The sequence below is a fragment of the Cannabis sativa genome, chromosome 5, assembly GCF_029168945.1.
Source record: "Cannabis sativa cultivar Pink pepper isolate KNU-18-1 chromosome 5, ASM2916894v1, whole genome shotgun sequence".
NCBI classification, from domain to species: Eukaryota; Viridiplantae; Streptophyta; class Magnoliopsida; order Rosales; family Cannabaceae; genus Cannabis; species Cannabis sativa.
In genome coordinates, this window is record NC_083605.1 from 3,297,354 (window position 1) to 3,314,928 (window position 17,575).

Sequence of the window (17,575 nt, forward strand, 5' to 3'; positions counted from 1 at the left end):
TACCTTGTGGTACATACCGTCTCGAGAGAGAGTGTATTTTTCTAGGCAAGTACACCAATCACCGTGTCCTGGTTCACACCACCACTCATCGGTCACCTGGACACCAAGAACATGCAAAGTTGCAATTAACAACGACTTTCAAATCAGGTAATAATTTAAGGTTATATCGAAATCAACCTTTTTATATAGCCTTGCATAAGCTTCCCACCGCCTCATTTGGGATGAAGATCTTCTATCAGCTACTGCTTCAGAAGCTGCTAGTCCAAAGCTCACGGCAACAAGCAACTCCTTTCCACCCTTTTCTACTCTGCATGATCATTTGAAAAGACGCGCTACTGTTAAATGACATGTAACCGAAAACTGTATTCAGTTAGATATACGATGAAGTATCGTACCTAATAATGACAGCAGCAAGAAGATGGCTTCCTTCAACTCTAAGTACCGGATGCCCAGATTTCAGCAAACTGTACTTCTGTAACAAATTGCCTTCTATGGAATTCTGATCCTCTGAATCACTGGAGAAATACGGAGCAGCCTCCACTTCGGATTCATCTGTGATTGGTGTGGAAGATAACTGGTTACCAGTTTCTTTATAAAGCCAATGAGCAGCTAGTCCATGTTCGGCATATTCGTGCATTCTCTGTTAAGATTTGTTACTGACAATCGATAAATTAAAAGATACACCCTGAGTTTTTAATTGTTTGGTGAAGTTTGGAACTTACCTGTGTTCGTATTTGAACTTCCAAAGGTGATCTTTCGGGGCCTTGTACTGCAGTGTGCAGAGACTATAAACAGAAATTTATGTAATTATAAACCCAAAGGTATAGTAAGAATAACCGGAGAAACCTTCTAATTCGTAGTGAAAGATCTAACCTGATAGCCACTAGGCTTTGGATTGACAATGTAATCATCAAATTCGCCGTCGATGGGGGTCCAAAGTCTGCATAATAAGCCAAATATTCCATTATCATGAATTATACAGTTATGATGTCTTTATGCCATATATAACCAAGAATGGGAACAAAACGAAAGGTTCATTTTGGAGTACTTGTGTACAATGTTGAGAAGGCTATAACAGCATTGAACAGCAGGCCCGTGAAGAGTTCCATTCTTGTCTCCAACAACTACCCTTAAAGCACAGGCGTCGTACACTTGGTCAATGTCGATATCCTTTCTTTTCATCTACAGAAACATAGATAACAATGTCAAAATCTCTACAGGAATGAAGTTCTGTACAAGGATCCTTTAAACAATGTTTAAAAGACGAAGATAAAATGATATGAGCAAAGTCAAGTATCAATAGAAGCATTAAATTAACAAATAGTAAATGTCAGACTTTTTTTCGATTGAAAGAACAGAATGCCTTTCAAACATCACTCCACTATATTAATTACCTTGCTGTAGATGCTATACAAACTCTTTAAACGGCTAGACAAAGTTACTTCCATTCCTGGGACATAGCTGCAAGGGAAAAAGAAAATAAAGCCGAATGATTATGATTTTCATTGTTATCAGCAAAATCAGAATGGTAGACAATTCTTGTATATTATTAAGTATTAAGTATGTAATTAAAGAAACTACAAGAAAAACAGTGAAAAGTGAAACTGGAACATACGAAGTTGAAATAATCAACTCCCGTTCAAGTGCTTCCTCACAAACTACCAGAGATTGTAAAGCAACTGCAGCATCTCGCACAACCTTCGGGCTTGTTGTCTCCAGATCTTTTCCTAGAGTACTAAGAAATCTAGACCGCTTTTTTCTGTCTAGCAAGACATCAAACGGCAATACAGCTTCCAAAAGATCCTAAAATTGAAAAGAAGAAACCACAATAGATTTTACAGCCATCCCATGTTTCCCAAAGCGGTTTTGCCTTGGTAATTTGCAAAGTGTAATGGCAAAAAAAACTTTACTTTCATGCTCGTAATGTCTTCATCAACTGCCATAGTCCCCTCACAATCACATTCAGAGATTTTCTTGTCCAAGGGTTGCAAGCTGGCTCTTGCACATAATCTTTTTGTGTTTCCCGCTTTACTACTAGGACTCCACAAAGAAGCTAGATCGGCTCTCAATTTCTGAAAGATTTGAGGCTGCATAGACATACAACTAAAACATGAATTGCAAATTCTTTACATAATAAAAGTGCATGAAACTTGGAGCTAAAGCAAATAGATATAAGAGACCTCAAGTACAGCAAAGCACAAATCTTCCAACTCAGCTTTCAATGCCCACAAACCCAATCTGGAAGCAAGTGAACACCAAACGGCGAGGGTCTCCTTTGCAACAGCTTGAGCCTTTTGCGGTGGCAGAGCATAACTGTAAACAAGTGTCATATAGTGTGACCAATTGCTACTATTTATACACAACTGTAGAAGAGTCTCATATAGTGTCAGAATCAGTACATTGTTCTCATATTGTGAAGACGGTCAGCGAGCTTGATAAGAACCACACGTGGATCATCAACCATTCCCAATAGCATGACCCGTAAATTGTCTGCCTGAAATGCAAACAAAGCAAGTGTAAGCTAAGGAAAAACTGAACACCTAAGCTCTAATTCTCATATGGTCATGTTTCAGAACGAGCTAATAACATCAGCCAGTACAAATACATATCCTCAATACAGTAAATGCCCATTCACCGTATCTTTAAATGAAAGTTAATAACTTTATACATGCACACACATAGTAACATCTCACTGATTATTATTAACCGAGTGCATATCGTTGAGGAATTGAAAATTGCCTGGTAAGTACTTGTGATTATAACAGCTCACCTATTAAACTACGAGGACATTAGGATTAGAAGATTATGTCTTATATCCAATGAGATTTTAGATTTATAATGAATAGATCAATAACTACTTATCACCATTAATCATGGCTACTTACTATCAAAGCATAAAGAATACATTGCATACCTCTTCTTGCCCAAGGGTACCAGTGTTCACATTTATTCTCCGGTGTCTCCGCAAGAGCTGCATAGCAGATTAATAGTCATTTCATGTCATCAACTTAGTTTGGCTAACTATAAATAAGATCAAATCGTTCAGTTTCTCTCCAGTATAGCTAGAGTATGCAATGCCACAATTGTACGAATCAACAAAATCTAACCTTATTAACATAGAAATAGACATTTCTTTTAACTGCCTAGAAGAAGAAACAAAAAAACTCTACCAACTTTTCATAATTGGTATTTTCTATGACTTTTGAGTTTACAATATGAAGTTATAGATATTCTCACAAACTATTAGTGTTGGGAAAAAAAAGATAAGATGGCTGACTTTTTTATTAGATAAGCAATTGAAAGACCAATTACAACTACATTTATTTCTCTCACAGGCTATTAGTTATACCTGATTAATATAACTCAGCCTTGAAACACCAGCAACCAACCTAGCTACATCCTCACCAAAATCCTCTTCTATGTTTTGCAAACTTTTACATGTGTCATCAACAACATCATGAAGAATTCCAGCCACAACAGTTTCAACAGCCTGCAACAGATTTTGGGTTAATGTGAAGGGATAGTAGTTTTATTCAATAAAACCACTTCTTGTTGTATCAATACACAAAGTTGAATGAAGTAAAACAAGAAATGGAAAGGGTTTTCCTCCCTAAATCATAATAATATGTTAGGCCTTAATATTAGTCTCACTAGTATAACTCATTAGAATTATGGAGGCTTTCAGTGTTAGTAAATTTGTGTGTTCTAATTTGGTTGGCTAGTTAGGATTATTTGTTAGTCTTGCCTATAAATACTGAGAGTTAGTCTTGTGAGAGGGAGTGAATTTTTGGTGTGAAATATTTAGAGATAATATTACTCAGGGAGTTTACCCAGCTTCTCGAATAACTTGAGATTTTGCATTTTTTCTTGCTCTTATCAATAAACTACCTTTCATAGTTCTTTCAAGAATTGAATTGTGCACAAGTGTGTACCAAATATATCATTATGGTGGCTTGCTTTATCAACTATTTTATGGGAGCGCTATGGCTGGAAAGGAATATGAGAATCATCGAAGGACAGTGCAGGTGGAAAATCTTTGGGATAAGATGAGATTTTGGGTAGCCCTTTGGCTCCATAAGATCTGATAATTCTGTTTAGCAACTAAAATATTGATTAGCTACTTCTACTAATTACATTAACAGTAACCACGGCTTTCCTCTGCCACATATTTGAAAAGTCACATTGAACATTTTACCTTAGTCTCTTTTCAAAGGAAATAAGAATAACAATACATCACTTTGCTCATTGATAAACTAAAATTAAGAGTAATGAGAATGAGAAAACTAGGTACCCTTTTGCCGGTGGCAGGGACCAACATAGCCAAGATTCTTCCAGTATGAATGCAATGAGTCAAATATGGGTCTCCAGTTTTGCGCAATTGGCCATGGTGAGCTAATTTAGCAAAGGCAATAGCTTTCTGCACCTGCCTTCACAAATGGACAAATTCCAGAGGCATCAGATGACTAAAATTAAGCAGTCGAAAATAGGATTCAAACATTCAGTCGGTCTCACACATGGTTGTTTTATTTTACAAGCTTGCAACAGACTATTTTAAAATTTATTTTCGACACGGTAAAGTATTTGAGAATTTACCAAAAGCCGGCAGCATGCTTATTAATTTACAACTACAATATACAATGTCATACATAAAAAAAAATGGGATATAATTTCTTAAATGCAGAAAATAGAAAACACTCCTACCGAAGGAGCAAAAGTACATACTTCCTTCACCTAAACTAAAACTAGATTTAGCAGCTCTTTCCAAAAAGCGTGAACGTAAATAAAAAACATCTCCGAGATAAGCTTCGAGGCTCGGTGGTTTTAAAAATTTGATTTTCAATATCATAATATATAGTGTAACTATCCCAAACTAAAAAAATGTACCCGCTCTTAAATCTCATTGGTTAATGATACACATAAGTTTGATGGTATTGAGCTATGCAGCTCTTTTATGCATATCATTATTATTATCATTTGCTCCCTATATTTATGAATATATATAAACTAATTAAGCAGAGAACATAATCATAAAGACGACTAATGATTGAATTGAGTGAAATAAGGGCATCCTATAGAAATCCTAAACAATTTACTGCATCAAAAATAAAGTTCAAAATAATCAATTGCTCACTTATCATAATTGCTCACAAGTTTCTAAAACTCGAACAGAATCCTTACTATAACTCTAATATATTGGTTTGCAATTTCTCTATATACCCAAAAAACAATGCCCATAAGCAAAATAATGCACTCACCTAAGAATTTTATATACAAATTAATTAAGCAGAGAAAATAATCAAAAAGACAATGAATAATTGAATTGGGTGAAATACCATTGGATCGCTAAAGATATGATAACCAGTTACATCAACACCTTCCAATATGTAAGAACCTAACAAAAAAATCAATAAACAAAAATTTAGAAACACAACAAAACCTAACAAAACCACATCACAACGTATGGATTAGTCATACTACCAGGTTGTTCATCGAGTTTGGGCCACAAAAAATCGACCTTAGTAGAAAGACAAGCACCGGAAGCAATCGCAACGGCGGTAACAGCGACATGAGTGATTGTAGAGGTAACGGCGCCGTGAAGAGAAGTCGATCCAGCGGCGATGACGTTAGCGGAGGTGAAGACCGAGTTAAGAGAAGAAGAGACGGTGAATTTGGGAGGAGAGAGTAGGTAACGGAGGTTGGATGTAGTAGTAGTAGTAGTTCGGCGATTGAATCGGTGAGCCAACATTGGGTGGTAGTTGGATTTGGTTGGGGTTTGGCTTGAGACCATCGTCTTCTCCGGCGTCGGTCTCTGCCTCTTCCCTCTGATTCTCTCTCTAAAAATTTTGTTTCTCTCTCTAGAAAATTTTCAGGTGGTTGTGGTGGTTATCTTTTTCGGTTTAAATGGTAAATTTAATTAATTAAATAATAGTAATAATTTGTGGTTTGGAATAATTGGAAATATAAAAAATAAATAAATAAATAAAAGAGGAAAAAGAGAAAATGCTCTCATTGAGAGTTGAACTCAAGACCTCCCGCTTACTAAACGGGTGCTCTAACCAACTGAGCTATGAGAGCTTTTTGTTTTGGGAATACATTATAATTTTCTTATTGTTTTTGAATATAATAAGATTAAGGCTAATTAGAATTTTTGCCCCTGAACTTTTAAGGTCGTTAAAATTTTTTTGAATTATTGAGATTGTTGAATTTAAAGACTTTTGTTTAACTTTAGTAAGGAAAATCTAATATGAATTAAAGTTTGGGAGGTATGATTTAGTACATGTTAAAGTTTGAGGGGTATGATTTCGTAGATATTAAAGTTTGAGGAGCATAATTTAGTACATGGAAAATTAATGGATTAGTAAAGTTTAATGAAATTGGATAAATGTCTTTAAATCCAACAATCTTAATAGTTTATGAGGAATTTTCAAGGGCTGAAAAGTTCAGGAAACATGATTTGTACATATTAAATTTCAGAAGAGAAAAAATTATAATTAGAAAGTTCCCTTCATTGCAATCTCTTATTTTCATGATTTCATTGTAGATGTCTCTAGCCTTTTGTTCTTTTTCTCTAATGTATATGTTACTCATGTCAAATGTACGACTAACAAGGCTGCTCGCGGGTTGGTTAAATTTGCATTAAAAGTGGATAATGCTTGTTTTTAGTTGAAGAATATCCCTCCACTTATTTATTCTATCCTTTCTAAATTATATTCACGGAAATTAATTGGTAATTAATTATTATTATTGCTGTTTTGCAAATTCTTCTCTTCTCTTTTTGATAGAAGCTAATTTGTGACTCAAAAGAGACAAGAGGTAAGAGTATTTGTTAATTAATGGGTTTACTTAAAATTAATGATTAATTACTATTTAATGAATATTATTAGTGTATGATATACTAAAGTATGAGAGAGAAAGAGATCAAAATCTACTACTCCATCATCAATCCCATGTATATATTTATGTATAGGAATATATGCATATATGAGGGTTGAGCATCATATAAGCATACATAAATCCTAGTATTTGTAGGTTTATATTTTTTTTATCAAAGACATCCTGCAAATCTTCGAAAACGAAAAAATATACATCGGAGAAAGTTTTCTTTCAACTTCGAGTGCCACCATGTAAGGCGAAGGAAAAAAAACCGAAAAAGCCACCTAGTGAACGGTCATTAGCCTCTAAATCAAATCTAAGAAAAAATTTGGTCAAGACTTCTCAGCGTGCAAAAGGTTGATTCTTTCAGCTTTTTAACAATTGAAAATTGCCCCCTTTGCTCAAGACTAACCTACAAAAACAAAAAGGGAAATGGTCGAACGTTCGTGAGTAATGTTTCGTTATTTGTCATAAGAAAAAATCTAGTTCGGGTTTTTTGAACCTTGAAATTAGAATGATGAAGTGCCGACTGAAGAGTATCCGGCAGCTCTCATCTCTTTGAGTGTCCCGGCCAACCAATCCAAGCCCTCATAAAGTCCATCTCCACGGAGTGCACATGTCCCTTGAATGTGCCATTTTCTGTTTTTGAGATCGAAGAGGCCAAGTCCTTCGCATACTTCCATTGGTGACATTGCTCCTTTCTTTGTTATGGAAAGAGAAAAACCGAAATTAGACGAAAATTAAGAGTGTTTTTCTCGAATAAACGAATTACTAGTGCGACATACCATGTCTTGTTTGTTGGCAAACACCAAGATGACACTGTTGAGCATAAATGGATCGCTGATGATGGCCTGAAACAGAGAAAAGAAAACTAATTAAGTTAGAAACAAACAGCTAAGGGCATATTTTGAATTATGATTCGTTCATGAATCCCAAAACCTGAAATTCTGCCTTTGCTTTTGTGATTCTCTCTCGATCCAAGGAATCAACAACATATATCTGCAAATCGAGCAAAGAAAGAATAACACTCTCATAAACAAGCCATCAAGCGAGAATACCAAAAACACTAGCAGGAATATTACCAAGCCGTCTGTGTTATTGAAGTAATGCCTCCATAGCGGCCTTAGCTTCTCTTGACCGCCAACATCCCAAACAGTGAATATTACGTTCTTATACTGTACTTTCTCCACATTGAAACCTGCAGGAGACCGAAATATGTTTACAGAAAAGTTCATAAAGAACAGTAGTGTACAGTAATCTTCGAATAGGTATAAATAGCAAAGGAAATGATATCCAAATGTAAGTACGAACGGGAACTTTCCCTTAACAGAAAAAGAGAAAAGAAAAGTCTTAAAAGAGAATCGTGATGCTATGAAAGAACCCAAAATCTCAACAGTCAAAAAGAGTAAAAATGAGTAATGGCACGAATCTTTTTGTACCATCCCGCAGAAAAGGAAGGAAATAAAAACGAGTGAAATCAATGTTCGGTGGTGGAAAGAAAACGGCATAAAGAGTAAAATCTTAAATATGAAATACAACCACACATCAAACCAAGAGGGGCGGATCAAATGGTTAGACATGTCATTTGCTCCCACAAAGTCCGAGGTTCGAGTCTGTTCTGATTAACTATAATTGAGAATGGGCTCAAAATCCCAACAGTCAAAAGAGATAAAAATGAGTAATGACACAAATCTTTTTGAACTTTCCAACAGAAAAGGAAGGAAAAAAAACGAGTGAAATCAGTGTTCAGTGGAATGAAAACAACACAATACGTTAAAATCTTAAATATAAGATACAACCACACATATCAAACCAAAAGGGGTGGCTCAAATGGTAAAACATGTCGTTCCCTCCCACAAAGACCGAGGATCAAGTCCGTTCTCAATAATTTATAACATACTCGAAATCCCAACAGTCAAAAGAAGTAAAAATGAGTAACGGCACAAATCTTAGTGTACCATCCAACATAAAAGGAAGGGAAAAAAACAAGTGAAAACGACATACACTATAAGATCTTAAATATAAAAAATATAACCACACATATCAAACCAAAAGGGGTAGCTAAAATGGTTAGACATGCGATTCGCTCCCACAAAGTCAGAGGTTGGAGTCCGTTATGAATAACTATAACTGCTACAATTTCCTGGTCCACAGAGCCTAGTTCATAAACACAAGATACAACCACACATTTCCAACTTTATCAACTAAAAATTGACATACCAATTGTGGGAACAGTTGACAAAACTTCTCCAATGTGCAGCTTATACAAAATGGTAGTCTTACCAGCTGCATCCAGGCCTAACATTACAACCTAATTCAACACAACAAACATGAAACATTATAAGCAAAGCAAACTAATCAAACACTAAGAGTAAAAACAATACTAGCTTACTCAAAGGTAATAATACATCACAATGCTCATCATTATTACAACCTAATCCAACATAACAAACATGAAACATAAGCAAAAGCAAACCAATCAAACACTAAGAGTAAGAACAATACTAGCCCATTCAAAGGTAATGCATGGCGATATTCATCATAATTATAATATTATCCCTGTAAATTTTAGAAAAATATCAAATAGTTTACAGGGTCAAAAACAAGTTTGAAATAAACTATTTGAAAATTTAAAGTTTTGATATTATAATTACAATAATATCTAAAGCTTAAAGCCAAAAAAATCATCATTAAGTATGAGGTTTGAAATGAGCAACGTACTCAAAAGTCAAAATCATTCAATGTCATTTGAAATCTACAACAATTAATTCAATTCAAATTCAATCGAACAATCAATATACCCATGTGACTGACATGTCCATATATATATACAGAACGAAAACAACAGCTATAAGAAGTCTGAACATAAATCATCACTCATAATATTTCTACAAAAAAATCCATAGCAAATACATCGAATTCCCCTCATCAATTCAATTACAAGTTATAACTAATTCAAAAAAAAAAACAAAGGAAGAACAAGAGAAAGAGAATAAATATACATACTCGCATCTCGGTATTACCAAAGAAAGCATCGAAAAGCTTGCGAAAAGCTTGACCCATAGTAATTGAGGTTTCGCTGTTGTTGAAAAACTTATGTGTTTTCTTTTTTTCAAGTAGAGCTCATCGACTATCAGTGGAGCTTCCGATTCCGATTGAGATTTGAGATTGAAGGTTAGATTAGGTCAGATTGATTCGATCTTTGAAAGAAGAAAATGAAAAAGTGTTTAGCGTTTGATTTTCTTTCTTTCTTTCTTTCTTTCCAAACACTTTTTAGGAAAATCAAAAGAAGGAAAAAAATACAGAGAATAGTCTTCTTTTTTTATTTTTTTTTTTTATTTTTATTTTCTATTATTTTTATAAGGGTAAAAAGAGTAATTTAACATATAAATAATTAAGTTTAATTATTAGTTGTAAATAAATATCTAACGTGATTATTAAATGTTAAGTAAATTGCTACGTAACAATTCGTGATTGGTTCAAGTCATTAAATTTATTTTAAAAAAAAAAATTAATTTAAATATACCAATAATAAAATGACACGTGAAAAATGACTTAATATAACTTAGAGTTCCAAAAATATAACTTAAGTATTATTACCGAGTTAAACTTAGGTATTTATACCGCAAATTACTTGAGTGAAAATTACAGATTAAACCCTCATAAGAAAAGGTTCTTACGCATACTCACCCATCCGACTTGCATGTGTTAAGCATGACACCAACGTTCATCTTGAGCCAAGATCGAACACTCTATAAGATTCATATGCCCTGTTTGGCTAAGTTTTTACTTTTGCTTATAGTTAGAAGTATAAGATAAGAATAAGTTTTATCTTATTTTTAACGTTTGGATAACTATTATAAGAAGATTTTTTTTTAATAAAAATTACTATTTTTTAAAGTGTTTGGATATTATTAAAAAGAAAAAAAAAATGTGAGTTAATTAAAAATTATATTAATTATTTTAATTTTTAAAATAGTTTCTCAAAAATTAATAGGTAATTTTTATCCAAATACCTATAGAAATTTCTTTTTAATTCTAAAAGTTAAAAAGAAGTTTATGGAAGCTAAGCCAAATATAGTTATATTACGTATAGCTTCCTTGTTCGTAGACAAAGTGGATTCAGAATTGTCTTTCATTCCAAGACATAACTTGTATCCTTGCGTTTCATATTCGTTAGAGTTCGCTCCCTTTGTTTTGTAAAATAATAATTTAGATTTTATATTTTTTAAAATGGTATAAAATATACCTTAATTTTAAAAGGGATAATTTCAAAAAAAAAAAAAATACAAAAAATTACAAAATTACAGTCTGTACGGAGTTTTCAATATTTTTACGGTTTATTAAATTTTATTTACATAAATACGGTCTTTTGGTGTATTTTAAATTTTAATGTTGTACTCTTGTTAATTTGTTATTATTTTTTTGTTGATTGTATATTATTTTTTTATGTTATTTTGTTGTTGTTTTGATATTATTTTCTTGTTACTTTTATGTGGTTATTTTGTTATTTTCTTGTATTTTTGTTATTTTCATCAAGAAATTGGTTTTTTCATCAAGAAATCAGTTTTTTCATTAAGAAATTAGTTTTGTGATTTTTCCAGCAACAATGCCAATTCTGACGACTTTTTCGGGGCCAGCAACTATTCCGGCGACTTTTCTGACACTGGAAGCTACTTCAACGACTTTTCCAGCGCAAGCAGCAAATTTTGGCGACTTTTTCGGCACCGTTGATAAAACTTCCTAAAAACAAATAAAAACATTACATATAGGCTTTGAAAACCTAATTTATATATATGACATATCAAATACCATCAAATACTTAAAAACAAAAAATAATCTTATAAATTGGTCAAACTTAAAACTACACTAAACAAATTTTAAAATCTGATTGTAATTTCCTATAATAATAATAAGATGAAGAAGAAGAAGAAGAAGTATGAAGAAAGCCCAATAACTTGTAAAAGTGAGTCCAGTCCAAACCAAATATGGGCCTTTTAAAATTAACATCGGTTTGTCAAGAAAGGAGTATTTTCAAAAATAACATATTTATGGGAATTTTCAATTTTACTTGTTTTATGGCAAAAGTTTGTAAAACTATGAATTTAAAAAAAAATGTTATTTGTGGGAATTTTTTTTAAAACAAAATGGAAAAAACAGTATTAGTTACCTTAGGATACATACCCTATATTTTTTTTCCCATCTTTTTTTAACTTTTTTTTTCTTGTAAAAAAAGTCATATTTTTGCGGACGTTCTATAAAAACTCAGTGTAATTTCTATTAAATATATTTATTTTTCTCTAATTTAAATAATTATACTTTATTTTATAGATTATTAGATGGTTTAAAAGTAATTAACCCTTGATTTTTTCAATAAATGTTATAATATAAATTTTATTTAAGAGCTTATTCTGTAAATATAAAATTAAATTAATTAATTATAATTATAAATTAAAATTTAGAAGAGAGTAGTACCTCTCACATAACAAATAGAGTACTACTAGTACTACTATTAAGTATTATGGTATCTACGCAATTATGAGGTGATGTCTTTTGAATGGTTTGATATTTTTTATAATTATTATTAAAATAAAATAAATAATACTCAATAATAAATTATATTAATAGTAATATGACACTTTATAGCTAACATTAATTTTAACGTTAGTTACCATTTAATTAGGTTTGGTAGCCACCAATCAATTACATGTCAATTACTAATTTTATTTGTCTAAACAAAAAATATATATACTAAATTACAAAAAATTGGATTTTTTTTTTTTTTTTACTTTTTGTGCGGATATAAATCTTGTTTGCGTCAATAACTAGATTTGGTGCATAACTTTTTTCTTTTCATATAATAGAGATGAAAATAAGTAATGAAAAGCTAAAATATAATTCATTTAGCGGAACATGTGCTTTAATGGTATGACAAAAGGATTTTCGAAAAAAGCAAAAGCACATGGTAAAAAATGTAGTGGCTTGGGCACCAAAAAAAAACATATTGTCCCATAAATTAGTTGGGGTGTGTTCGTGTCTCATTGTGGTTGGAATTCGTTGTTCGAGATTATTGTCGGGGGAGTGCCTATGATTTGTAGGCTATTTTTTGGTGGGGATATTTGTAGCAAAACCTTCTTAACATTTACAATTGTTACACATATGACCTTAATAAAAAAAATGACAACAAAAATATCTTATCTTACGATTTTGTTGCAGTGGTGTATTTTTTGGTCATCAAGTATCAACTCAGAAACACGTAAACTAAAAAAATATGTCACCGCGTATTTCCGAACTGACACTTAATGGGCTTAATTAACAAAAAAATTGTATGATTACAACAAAATCGTAAAATAAGTAGTTTTGCTGCTACTTTTTTTATTAGAGTTATATGTGTAATAATTATAAATGTTAAAAGAGTTTAAGCGCAAATATCTATTTTTTAGTGACTATAGGCTGAATAGTGAATAGGAGGATGATAAAGGATGTGTGGGAATTTGGGATAAAAAATGAGGTTGGAGTACTCACAAAATAAGGAATGGAATGTTGTTTGGATGTGGTCTTCAGTCAAGAAAGAAAATGTGAGAAAATATCCAAGTAGTGAAAGTGTTTGCAACAAAGAATTTTAAGGAGTTTCTCCACTTGATAAATAGCCATAGTTCTGCGTAGTGCAACACAATTAAGGTTAATAGAATTTTGGAAAATTATACAATGTACAATTTAAAAAGGGTGTACGGATGTATTTCTATTTATTTTTTGTATTCGAAATAATTTTTTTGGTCAATTTTTTTTGTTATTATTATGTATATTATAATTATTTAAGATATTCTACAAAATTTTGAAAAATCAGAAAAATATAACATGCCGAAAATAAGATCCAAACACTGTGTTGCACGTGTGATGACTATTTTATTTTATATGCGTGTGAAATAGAAATAGATTGTTTGAACACTTTTTTCTATATTGTAAATTATTTTAATTTTTTCAAAAATTTATAAAATATCTTAAATAATTATAACGTACACGAGTATGAAAAAAATATATTAAAAAATTATTTTAGATGCTAAAATAGGCAAAAGGTGTATCAATACATCTTTTTTAAGGGGTGCATCGTATAAACATCCTAAAACTTATTTTGCATTATAAAAGTAATTTTTGAAGAAAAAAAAATTAAAAAGAAATTGTTAAAAAACATTATTGAATGTTGGTACCTAACACCATTCTGCTATTAGTATAATTAAGTATCGGGTCTCATATAACTTAAGAAAATAGAAAAAATATTGATAACTAATCATAAGGCGCCACTTATAGAAAGTATTGAACACCACTAGTACCCAATAACAATACTTGTTAAAAAATGAGTCAGTTCACTATCCAACGCCCAACCACCATTACTATTTATATATTGTGAGGAATGGAGGATGGGAAGTAATCACGTGCGGTGATCATCATAGTTGAAACATTAATAATCCAATGATGAAAGTTTGGTAAAGGAACAAAGTCATCTTCATTCTTCACCACACAAATCAAACATACATAATAAATACATTTAATGTTGGTAAGTATAGCCAAGTATTTCCCCACCCACCTACAAAAAATATGTAATTATCCATGTTAATTAACTTATACCAAAAATGATATAACATATTTAAGTGATGTCGGGTATCATTAGTGTGGTATTTTTCACTATAAAAAATCTTACTTTTAGTCCTAACTAAAAGTTTATTAAAAAAAAATTATGACTAAATAACAAAGTTTCTGATATTAGCACTAAAAGATCCGTGACTAAAAATATTAATTAACAAAATACAATTTACTCTGATTAAATATGTTTTTAGTCACAATATTAATTGTAACTAAAATTAAATTAATGACAATTTGTATCTAAATATTATGTTTTACTTATAAATAACTTTTTGCTATAGCTAAAAGTCAAATTTAATCACAAAAAATTTATATTTTTGACTAAAATATTATTACTAAAAATAGTTCTTTTTAGTGCTTGAAATAAAAATGTCCATAAATATTGCTAACCCCCATTCCTAGCTACCAAGAGGATTACTATAATCTTAGTACTACACTTATTATATAAATATACATATATATTGTGCTATATATATCTACAAAACTACATTATTTTGATACAATATAAGTTAGTAGATACAACAATGGTTGCAGCAATAGAGTCTCATGTGGGTGTAGTAGCATTCCCCTTCGGCACACACGCTGCACCGCTCCTCGCCATTATCCGTCGCTTGGCTGCAGCCTCGGCCCCTAACACTATTTTCTCTTTTTTCAACACTTCTCAATCTAATCACACTATTTTCACTACCACAAACACCACTACTAATGGTAGTGGCGGTGATTGTGGTAGCGAATTGAATATCAAGCCATATGAGGTATGGCATGGTGTCCCTGAGGGACACATCTTCACTAGAGGGCATCAGGAGCCCATTGAGCTCTTCATGAAAGCTGCGCCTCAGAGCTTGAGGCGCAGCATTGATAAGGCCGTGGCCGAGATTGGGAAGGAGGTGACTTGTTTGGTCACTGATGCTTTCTTTTGGTTTGGTGGTGATTTGGCTCATGAGATGGGTGTGTCTTGGGTGCCATTTTGGACTGCTGGGCCTTGTGCACTCTCTGCTCATCTTTACACTGATCTTATTAGGCATCAAGGTTTGTATCTATATACATATATATATATAATACATGTGCTATTTGATTTATATTTTGTTACTCTTCTATTTTTTCTTTTGTTATGTACTTAGATATATTATATTGTTGTATTATTATTAGTGTGATTTAATATTAAATTTTACATATTTTAGAATTATTTTTTCTTACATTTTAATTTTATATACTTAACTTTTTAATTTTTTTTTTTGGCAAAATTTCAATAAGTTTACTCTTGCAAATTTGAGGGATAAGTTAAATATTATCGTTAAGTACCAACTGGATGACTACTATATTGATTTCAAGATTTTCTATCACATATACACATGTGTACACAATAGTCATCCAGTTGGTATTTAACAGTAATTTAACTGGCATCTCAAATTTACAAAAAAAAAGTATACTTAAGCGGGTTTTTTCACAAAAACAAAAATAAAAGAGTTAAGTGTCCAAAATTAAACGTAAGAAAATTTCACCGCTAATTACTCTTTTAATTAAGGGTAATGTTAAACACACATTCAAATTACTGATGTGTATTTAATTTTTGCCTTATATATTTTTTTAGTGATATCCTATTACTTTTAATTAGCTGGTTAAAATTGTACATTATTGTGTGTAAGAAAATTGTACATAATTTGAGTATGTATGAATCATTAACCATATTGGTAAGGTGTTACCTCATGTTGATGTCTAACTACAAAAATTTGTAGAAAACTAAAATATGTATATATTATATGTGATGATCATGATGATGTTTTCTTTGGTTTGTAGTTGGTAATGGAAACAAAAGCCTTAGTTTCATACAAGGAATGTCAAAGATACAAATCCAAGATTTGCCTGAAGGAGTAGTGTTTGGAGATTTGGAATCCCACTTCTCAACTATGCTACATCAAATGGGGTTGATGTTACCAAGAGCAACCGCAATTTTCATAAACTCCTTTGAAGAGTTAGACAAGACCTTTACTAATGACTTGAAGTCCAAATTCAAAAAGTTCCTCAATGTTGGGCCATTCAACTTAGTGTCCCCGACGCCCCAACCTGCTCAAGATGAGAGTGGTTGTCTATCGTGGCTTGACAAGCAAGAAGTTGCGTCGGTTGTGTACATTAGTTTTGGGTCAGTGGCGGTGCCACCGAAAGAAGAACTTGTGGCTATAGCTGAAGCCTTGGAAAGTAGTGGTGTTCCATTCATATGGTCACTTAAGGACAATGCAAAAGCAAATTTACCAAAAGGGTTTTTGGAGAAAGCGAAAACACAAGGAAAAGTTGTTGCTTGGGCACCACAAAAGAACATATTGTCCCATAAATCAGTTGGGGTGTTCGTGTCTCATTGTGGTTGGAACTCGTTGTTGGAGAGTATCGTTGGTGGAGTGCCTATGATTTGTAGGCCTTTTTTCGGTGACCAAAGGTTGAATGGGAGGATGGTAGAGGATGTGTGGGAATTTGGGATCAAAATTGAGGGTGGAGTGTTCACAAAACAAGGAATGAAAGTTTGTTTGGATGTGGTCTTATGTCAAGAAAAAGGTAAGAAAATGAGAGAGAATATACAAGTACTAAAAGAGGTTGCAATAGAAGCTGTTGGCATAGGAGGAAGTAGTACAAAGAACTTCAAAGAGCTACTCCACTTGATAAATAGCCATAGTGTTGCTTAGTTAGTGCAATCAATGTTAAATAGAATTTATTTTGGATAATGAGAAAGAATGTTAAATGTTTTTATGCATTGATATCTTAAAACTTTCTAAGGAGTGTCACTTTACAATCTGCCCTTAAATAAACATATCATTATTGTGGCCGAGGGACCAAGATCCATTTTTTCATTTTTATTTTGGTCAAATTCAATTATTTAATTTGATCCATGTGATAGCTACGTGATAAAGTTAAAGATAAATAATCATACGACTTTTTAGAACTTACAATCATCACTCATCACCCTATCACTTTCATTATAATTTAAATTAAGTTATTATAACAATTTTAATATTTTAGATCTTGTATTTTGCATAATTTACTAGTTGGACTTTCTGTTTAGTAAAATAAT

General features: G+C 32.1%; 3 protein-coding genes and 1 non-coding gene across 6 annotated transcripts in view; 1 reads left to right on the forward strand and 3 right to left on the reverse strand.

Moving 5' to 3' along the window:
* The window catches only part of LOC115716364 (uncharacterized), an 84,345-nt gene extending 78,451 nt beyond the window's left edge, over nucleotides 1-5,894 (reverse strand). The window contains exons 1-16 of one of the 3 annotated variants that reach the window (XM_061115249.1): nucleotides 5,479-5,893; nucleotides 5,334-5,392; nucleotides 4,292-4,423; nucleotides 3,350-3,490; nucleotides 2,915-2,971; nucleotides 2,400-2,494; nucleotides 2,181-2,313; nucleotides 1,911-2,087; nucleotides 1,616-1,803; nucleotides 1,395-1,461; nucleotides 1,049-1,182; nucleotides 874-940; nucleotides 723-785; nucleotides 396-640; nucleotides 178-307; nucleotides 4-96 (exon numbers count right to left, since the gene is read on the reverse strand). In XM_061115249.1, coding sequence (XP_060971232.1) covers nucleotides 4-96; nucleotides 178-307; nucleotides 396-640; nucleotides 723-785; nucleotides 874-940; nucleotides 1,049-1,182; nucleotides 1,395-1,461; nucleotides 1,616-1,803; nucleotides 1,911-2,087; nucleotides 2,181-2,313; nucleotides 2,400-2,494; nucleotides 2,915-2,971; nucleotides 3,350-3,490; nucleotides 4,292-4,423; nucleotides 5,334-5,392; nucleotides 5,479-5,788 — 2,091 coding nt within the window. In that variant the 5' untranslated portion in view covers nucleotides 5,789-5,893. Of the gene's footprint in view, nucleotides 1-3; nucleotides 97-177; nucleotides 308-395; nucleotides 641-722; nucleotides 786-873; nucleotides 941-1,048; nucleotides 1,183-1,394; nucleotides 1,462-1,615; nucleotides 1,804-1,910; nucleotides 2,088-2,180; nucleotides 2,314-2,399; nucleotides 2,495-2,914; nucleotides 2,972-3,349; nucleotides 3,491-4,291; nucleotides 4,428-5,333; nucleotides 5,393-5,478 lie in introns of all 3 variants that reach the window. The other 2 variants (XM_030645143.2, XM_030645144.2) reach the window with 2 other exon arrangements.
* A 107-nt stretch (nucleotides 5,895-6,001) lies between these two features.
* TRNAT-AGU (transfer RNA threonine (anticodon AGU)) lies at nucleotides 6,002-6,075 on the reverse strand. Its single transcript has one exon. It is a non-coding gene; the product is annotated as a tRNA-Thr (tRNA).
* Nucleotides 6,076-6,926: 851 nt separating this feature from the next.
* On the reverse strand, nucleotides 6,927-10,218 carry LOC115716327 (uncharacterized). The gene is made up of 7 exons (XM_030645094.2): nucleotides 9,880-10,218; nucleotides 9,094-9,184; nucleotides 7,956-8,071; nucleotides 7,813-7,872; nucleotides 7,659-7,724; nucleotides 7,376-7,574; nucleotides 6,927-7,285 (listed from the first exon to the last, which is right to left on the reverse strand). The coding sequence occupies exons 1-6, from the start codon at nucleotides 9,934-9,936 to the stop codon at nucleotides 7,383-7,385; spliced, it is 582 nt and encodes a 193-aa protein (XP_030500954.1). The 5' UTR covers nucleotides 9,937-10,218; the 3' UTR covers nucleotides 6,927-7,285; nucleotides 7,376-7,382.
* A 2,431-nt stretch (nucleotides 10,219-12,649) lies between these two features.
* LOC115716326 (anthocyanidin 3-O-glucosyltransferase 7) lies at nucleotides 12,650-17,332 on the forward strand. Its single transcript, XM_030645093.2, has 2 exons — nucleotides 12,650-15,543; nucleotides 16,312-17,332. The coding sequence occupies exons 1-2, from the start codon at nucleotides 15,039-15,041 to the stop codon at nucleotides 17,187-17,189; spliced, it is 1,383 nt and encodes a 460-aa protein (XP_030500953.2). The 5' UTR covers nucleotides 12,650-15,038; the 3' UTR covers nucleotides 17,190-17,332.
* The last annotated feature ends 243 nt before the right edge of the window (nucleotides 17,333-17,575 follow it).

Bases quoted from the DNA above. Each gene is read 5' to 3' on its own strand.
- LOC115716327 (XM_030645094.2), bottom strand. From the start codon at position 9,936: ATGGGTCAAGCTTTTCGCAAGCTTTTCGATGCTTTCTTTGGTAATACC. The intron at 9,185-9,879 runs GTATGTATATTT...GTGTTGAATTAG, and splicing joins TTGGTAATACCGAGATGCGA to GTTGTAATGTTAGGCCTGGA. The intron at 7,575-7,658 runs GTATGTCGCACT...TCCATAACAAAG, and splicing joins TTGCCAACAAACAAGACATG to AAAGGAGCAATGTCACCAAT.
- LOC115716326 (XM_030645093.2), top strand. From the start codon at position 15,039: ATGGTTGCAGCAATAGAGTCTCATGTGGGTGTAGTAGCATTCCCCTTC. The intron at 15,544-16,311 runs GTTTGTATCTAT...TTTGGTTTGTAG, and splicing joins TGATCTTATTAGGCATCAAG to TTGGTAATGGAAACAAAAGC.